General features: G+C 41.8%; 1 protein-coding gene across 2 annotated transcripts in view; it reads right to left on the bottom strand.

The window, feature by feature from the left end:
- Window positions 1–6089, bottom strand: part of LOC107136658 (alkyldihydroxyacetonephosphate synthase, peroxisomal-like) — a 58380-nt gene extending 52291 nt beyond the window's left edge. The window contains exon 1 of one of the 2 annotated variants that reach the window (XM_015478950.2): window positions 5711–6089. In XM_015478950.2, coding sequence (XP_015334436.2) covers window positions 5711–6030 — 320 coding nt within the window. In that variant the 5' untranslated portion in view covers window positions 6031–6089. The remainder of the gene's footprint in view (window positions 1–5710) is intronic. The other variant, XM_048812546.1, reaches the window with a different exon arrangement.
- Between the last annotated feature and the right edge of the window lie 1088 nt (window positions 6090–7177).

The following is a 7177-nucleotide window of genomic DNA, read 5'->3' as shown; positions in this document are numbered from 1 at the left end:
CGTGTTGATTTTATATCCTGCCACTTTGCTGAATTCATTTATTAGTTCTAGTAGTTTCTTTGTAGACCCTTTTGGGTCTTCTAGGTATAGAATCATGTCGTCCGCAAATAGTGATAATTTAAGTTCTTCTTTTCCTATTTTTACGCCTTTAATTTCTTTCGTCTAAGTCTTCTTTGATATAATGAGAGCAACTAAGAACAGAGCAGGGAGGAAGAGCAGGAGGAAAAGATTAACATTAAACAGAGACATGAGGTGGGAGGAAAAGGGAGAGAAAAGGGATATTGCATGGAAATGGAAGGAGACCCTCATTGTTACACAAATGAATGTCAAAGAATGTTAAGTCCAGTAACTTATGCAAATAACCTTTGCTGCAGGAATGCACCTCCTACAGGCTTCAGGAGCCATTCTGGGAAACATTTACAAACATTAACTCAGCTTTTTCCTTTCTGGAAAACATCTATCTAAGTAGATGTTAAATACTGTATTTTTTTTTTTAAGGAGCATATGAAAATGTCATTACAAGCAAATAAATTAGTAGCATTCTTAATCTAATTATTCTTCTGATATTAACCAGAAGAATTTATAACTTCTGTAAAAACTGCCATTAAAGCAGCTCTGACTAATGCAAATTACAATGAGGTGAGCCAAAGTTAAAAATGGGAAAGCCGCTAACAACGTGAAGGGATAGAAGTCAACAAGGGATTTTTTTCCTTTTCCTTCTCTTTTCTGTAACATTACAGTCACTTAAAAAAAAAAAAAACTGAAAAAAATCCAAAAACAAAAGACATAAAAATGTCACATGTGTAACTGACATTTACTATAATTTTTAAGAATCTAAAATTGCATTCAAAAACAAGGTCAAATGAAAACTGTACATGGAGTAACACACACTTAAAAAAAGAGGATCCAAAATTAAACTGTCACCCTCAAAAATCTGCTCAGCAACCTCAAATAATGAGAATGTATGTTCCTAGCTAATTAAAGTAGTTGGAACCAACTCAGAGGAGATATGACAAGTTAACACATTTTGGTTGACCGACCCTCTTAAATGCCCATGTTCCTCAGGAACTCTCATCTCTTTTCTATTTTTATTCACTTGTCCAACTCCCGTGGCATTAATTTAGTCACATAATCTTAAAAGTATCACCTAATGCACTAACTTCCAAAACTCTCAAATCCATCCTTTCCTGTCCATTCTCACTGTTATAATCTTGTTTTAATCCTTCAGTATTTCTCACCTGTTACGCTCCAAACACCTCCCCTAACTTATCTCCCTATGTCCATCTTTACTCTTCACCAACCCATTCTCTTCTCCTTCTTTTTTTTTTTTTCCTAGTACTGACACTACCACTGAGCTATATCCCCAGTCCTTTTTTTTTTTTTTTTTTTTTTTTTAATTCTGAGACAGGGTCTAAGTTGCTGGAGCTGGCCTAAAACTTGTGATCCTCCTGCCTCAGCCCCCGAAGTCCCTGGCATTACAGGCATGCACCACTATGCCCACCTCCAGCCCATTATTAATACTGTGGCTGGAGTGACTTCTCTCAACCCAAGCCCAATCTGATCTTATCTATGATCAGCTTCATTCCTTCAAGCATTTGCCATTACCTAGCCCTTTCACTCTTTCATTTTGTTCTTTCATTTTTTTATCACCCTATGACATACTATTTTACTTATCTGTTCACTGTTCCCACTCCGAATAAAATATAAATTCTGTAAAGGGCACAGTTTCTGTTCACTACTATAGGTCACTTGAATGAATGGACTGATGACCTATAGATCAAAGGCCTCCATGACCGGACACTGTGCTCTTTTTTCACTTTATTCCCACTGCACCAACAATGAATCGTCTGGTTACCTAAATACAATATGCACTTTCATACCCCCTTACTTTGACATATATTTTTCCCTTTGCCTGGAATATAACTCTCCTCACCAATGAACCTGCCAAACTATCACCAATATCTTAAAACCTTCTCCAGAAAGCTCCTACTGACCTCATGGAGTACATCCACCATTCTTTCTTTCCTTTGTACTACATCAGTACCTATATCTACAGTGGCTTTAATTAAACTACTGGAATATGTTATCTCCCTTCCTAGACTGAATTCTTTAAGGCAGAGGACTATTTACTCACCTTTTTAACACTTATGGTAGTACTTGTCATAAATTAACTACTGTGTAAATGTTCACTAAATTATGTGAGCATAATTAATAATGTATGTATAACTATTCTGTAAGAAGAATGAAAGCATGAAGTTTCCCTGGGTGTGGTGGCACACACCTGTAATTCCAACAGCTGTTGAGACAAGAGGATCGCAAATTCAAAGCTAGCCTCAGCAAAAAGCGAGGTGCTAAGCAACTCAGTAAGACCCTGTCTCTAAATAAAATACAAAATTGGGCTGAGGATGTGGCTCAGTGGTCAAGTGCCCCTGAGTTCAATCCCTGGTACAAAAAAAAAAAAAAAAAATTTTTAAAGCTTGAAGTTTCAAGAAGTCACTACTACAAGTTCATGTGAATTTAAGTCTATCCAGCCATGAGATAAAACAATTATAATTTTCAACACAAACCACAAAATTATTCTAAAGTAACTGCTTTATGATTACAATCACACTTTACTGGATATATACTCTGGCTCCTTCTTGCTCCATCATTTGCCTTTCTCTTAGGCTCAGTTCTGGTACTGACAACTCAAGGCCCAACTAAGCAATAAAAAGCAGAAAACAGTACTGGGTTTCCTATGAATAATCTATCAAATAAATCATTCTCTGAGGAAGTTTTGATGTTTCATCTAATAAAGGTTTTTCTTCTAATACAAGTTAGTATTCTATTTTGTCTTTAGTCAGCATTTTTATTAAACTTCAAAGTACTTGTACAGGATTAGATTTTAACATTAACCACCTAACCCTGAACCAAAAACCAGAGCTTCCCACCAGCTGTGAGCTATGCCATAAATGGGATAGAGCTACACCTAGACTATTAATGCATTCAGTCCTTGGAGCAGCCATACAGGAAATCAGTCACCTTCAACCACAGTGACGGATCCATTACCCTAGTACAAACATAACTATTTTTTCTCTAAATGCTGTAAACCAAGGCAACTAAATCCAACCATAAGGAAAATCTGCCCTCCCTGCTTAGTTCTTTTTGCTGTACTAGAGATTAAACCCAGGGCTTTGTAGATGCTACGCAAGCACTCTACCACTGAGCTATATTCCCAGACCCCTGCTTAGTACTAGTAGTATGAACCTGCACATGAATGTACAATCACACAGAGATGCATACAAGTAAGTAGACATAAATATATGTGAAGCCATTTACAAAAGAGAAAGTCTTAAACACAATCACAGCTAATATAACATCAGTGTGACCAAAGGATGAAATAGATGTGATCTTTGATTTCTCCCTCTTCACCACTTGGTAACCAAGTTCTGGAAAATGTCCCATCTAATGTTTTTTTCAAAAATTATGCCTTAGTTCAGAATTCCAACATTCTTCTTTGGAATAAGAGACACCTATTGGTTTGTCTTTGGACACAGTAAAAACTGCAGCTACTATTTGTTGAGGGTTATATAATAAGCATTGCACTGAGCACTTGATCTTTTTAACTCCATATTTTTTTTTTTGCATTCTCACAGAAACACTGCACATTTTTAAAAATGAGGAGACTGAAGCTCTGAGAGAGGCAGACTTGCCCAAAGGTAAAATTGCCTAGTGGAAATTCAAACCAAACTGCTCAATACTCTTCCACTTGGTTCTAGTAAATCTGATCATGGTTTGCCCTACGTATAATTCTGTAAAGTTTCATCTCTCACGCCTTTATCATTTGTGATTCTCACCCATGCTGCCACATTTTACTTCTAGTAGTTCCCTAATCTCTCTCACTTCTTTACCTGTAAAAATACTGTCTACCAAGAATACTTTTTCCCTTCTTCAGCTAGTGTGTTAGCTTTCCACCACGATGACAAAATACCTGAGAAAATTAACTTACAGGGGAAAGATTTATTTTGGCTCATGGTTTCAGACCATGGTCAGCTGACTCCATTGGCAAGGCAGAAACATCCCAGTAGAAGGACATGTTGGAGGAAAGCTGTTCATCTCATGGCAGCCAGGAAGCAAGAAACAAGGAAGGGGCTGGGACTAGATATACCCTTCCAGGACAAGCCCTCAGTGACCCACCTCCTCCAACCAGGCTCCATCTCCCAGTTTCCACCATCTCCCTGTAGTCCATCCAATTATGAACTCATCAATGTATTAATCCATGGATGAGATCAGAGCCTCATGACCTTATCACTTCCCAAAAGCCTACCTCTGAACACTACCTCTGAACCAAGCTTCCAACACATGAGCTTTTGGGGGACACCAAACCATAACAGCAGGCTATTTACAATATAAACATCAGGATTACTCAGACAACCTTTATTCAGAAAAGCTTTTGCCCTAACAAAAACAGTCAAAATTGGATTAAGAGACTATATGCTACAGGTATCAACTAAATTTCTTATCATACTGCATTATAACTTTATTAGTTATAATCATTAGGTTCTTAAAAGTAAATACTGCATTTTAAAAATCTCTGTATTGCTAGTATGATGTGTATGTAATAAAGGGCTCTCACATGTTGAATTCATGAATTATTCATCAGAAGCAGTTTAGTTTTAAAACTTGGCTCTGAAGTCAATTTCATGTGCTTCTGAATTCTAACTTGCCACACAGTATACCTGCTAAGCCTGCAGCCGACTTCTTAATGAGTGTTTAAATTTCTTCTTCTGTAAAATGGGAAGAAACTGCACCTACCGCATAGCGAGAGGAGTGCAAGAAATAATGGATTTAGCACAAACTCTGGCTCTTTGAATATACGCATTAGCAACATCTTTTTCACTCGCAATGTCCATGTTGATACAGCTGCATCTCAGAAAATAGTTTCTTGAAGTAGTTTTCATTGGACCTTAAGATTCCAGCCCCCCAACCCAAATCGGAAGCTTAGATCTCTTACAAACATTCTCATTCACAGATCCTTGTCTTTTATATTATGAGGAGACTGAAGCTCTAAGAGAGGCAGACTTGCCCAAAGGTAAAATTGCCTAGTGGAAATTCAAACCCAGGTCTATATGCCCAGCCACTACATGATATACAGAATTCATTAACTATACCACCCTACTCATCTACCTAGTTATGCAATTTATTGCTTCTTACTACTCATGGGCTTCCTACTTCAAAGTCAAAAACTATGCCCCTAAAGGAAGCGGAAGCCTCGCCCACAGAAACCAGTGAACACCTTTTTTTCAGAATGTGTCCCTTCCCCATGCCTTCACCCAGGATCATCTAGTACAAACTTGAGTCTCCTGGGAGGGACAGCAATAGAGCCCCTGCTACCCATTCCAAGACCTTAACCCCCAAAGTATTTTAGACAGAAAATGAATTCCTGACATTAAAAACCCAAGAAAAAAGATCTCTCTGGGCCCTTCCCCAATAAAAGCTCCTCAATTCTATTACCCTCATATAGTAACCAAAATCTCCCACCCCATCCCGTCCCCTTCTGAGATTCCGGGATCTGGTCCACTATCTCTCGAAAGGTGAATCCGTACTTTCAGGGACCAGGATGCTCTCCGCCCACCCGTGTCGACTCCCTTCCCACCTTCCCAGTGCCCTCGCGCCGCACAGGCCCGGACTGGCCCCTCACCGCCGGCTGCTTCCACAGACCGCTACTCACCGCTTCTTGGGGATGGTGCCCGACTCCTGTGCGGCGGGAGTGGCCGTGGCCGCCGCCGTGGCCGCCGACGCGGCTCTCCGAGCTTTGCACTCATTGGTACTCAGAACCTCCTGGGGCCGGCCCAGCAGATGGGCCGAGAGAACCCGAAGCCTCCGCCCAGCGCGGTCCAGGTCCGAGTCCCGGACCGCTGCAGAGCCGGGGCTCGCGCCCGTCCTGCCGGCCGCAGCCGCCGCCTCCGCCATGGCTTCCGCCTTGTGCCGCCGCCCGGGACCGCTGGGCGTGGGTGAAAGGTCACTCAGAGCGGCGCCCCGCGCGACCATTCGCTGCGGCGCATCCCGGCAGCCACCGCGGTGCCTGGGCGGCGGGTGCCATGCGCCTGGAGCTCTACATTTTCTGCCCCCGCCCACCGCGCCCGCCCTCCCTCCCCTGTCACGCGTCTACCGCGCGCACCTGCCAAGCAGGTGAGTTTGAGCTAACTTGATTGGCCCTGCCCGGGTTTGGCAGGTCCAAGAGCCGAGCCGCAAGCGCCCCCGCTGTGTCTCAGAGCCGCGGAGATGTCCTGGGGAGTGGCCTGGGCTTCCTGAGGCCCTCTCGGGGGTATACTCCCAGGAGCAGGAAAAGTAAGCAATGCCATTGGACCTGACCACGGTACCAGCGGCGTCTTTTCCTGGAAGAGACCCTAGTGTTCTACGTCTGCTTTGCCCCTTGTAGGATCACTCAGAACTGATCCTCCTAGTTTCTATCCATTACAGCAGATAGTTCTATCATTTTCTCATTTCTCATCTCCTACTTCGTTTCTTCCACTGTGCTTAATGCTAGATCTCAAGTAAGTAATCTCCGATTTACAAACTAAAAAAAAAAAAACTGGAGGGTGAGACATTTCTACCTTATCCGAGAGTATACAGCTAGTAAATGCTAAAACTGAGTTGCAGCCTGTTTTCTTAACATTCATTAATGGATTCTGTGTCCTTCCTAACCCATGACAGCTAAGTTTTTCATTACTACAGATGGAATTACTCAAGAGCTATTCTTGAGACTTTTCGATTATTTACAAATGGACCTCCTTTCTAGAAGATGGCACTTTGTAAAATTGGGGGGATCTCATCGGAAAGTGCTTCACAATCGCTTTCAGCCAGCAGCTTAAGAATTAGCTTTAAAACTCCCACTTTTACTGGCCAGTCATTCTCTGTGGTGTTACCACCTTCCAGTTATGCCTTCCCAGAGAAAAGAAAAATATTAGCAGAGGAATCTGAAGAACACCTCATACCTAGGACTAGATATTGACAGGATCTTGCCAGCTTCCAAGACTGAAATTGTTTTCACAGTGAACTTCCAAAGAGGCCCAAACTGGTTGAAACCCATAGATTAAGGGCTAGGCAAATTACTATTGGCAGCCAAATCCAGCCTGTGACCTGTTTTTATATAGCAGTCAAGCAATGGATTTTATATTGGGGGGGGGGGGGAAAA

Source organism: Marmota marmota, unplaced genomic scaffold, assembly GCF_001458135.2.
Source record: "Marmota marmota marmota unplaced genomic scaffold, marMar, whole genome shotgun sequence".
NCBI classification, from domain to species: domain Eukaryota; kingdom Metazoa; phylum Chordata; class Mammalia; order Rodentia; family Sciuridae; genus Marmota; species Marmota marmota.
This window is presented reverse-complemented; position numbering and strand designations above follow the sequence as displayed.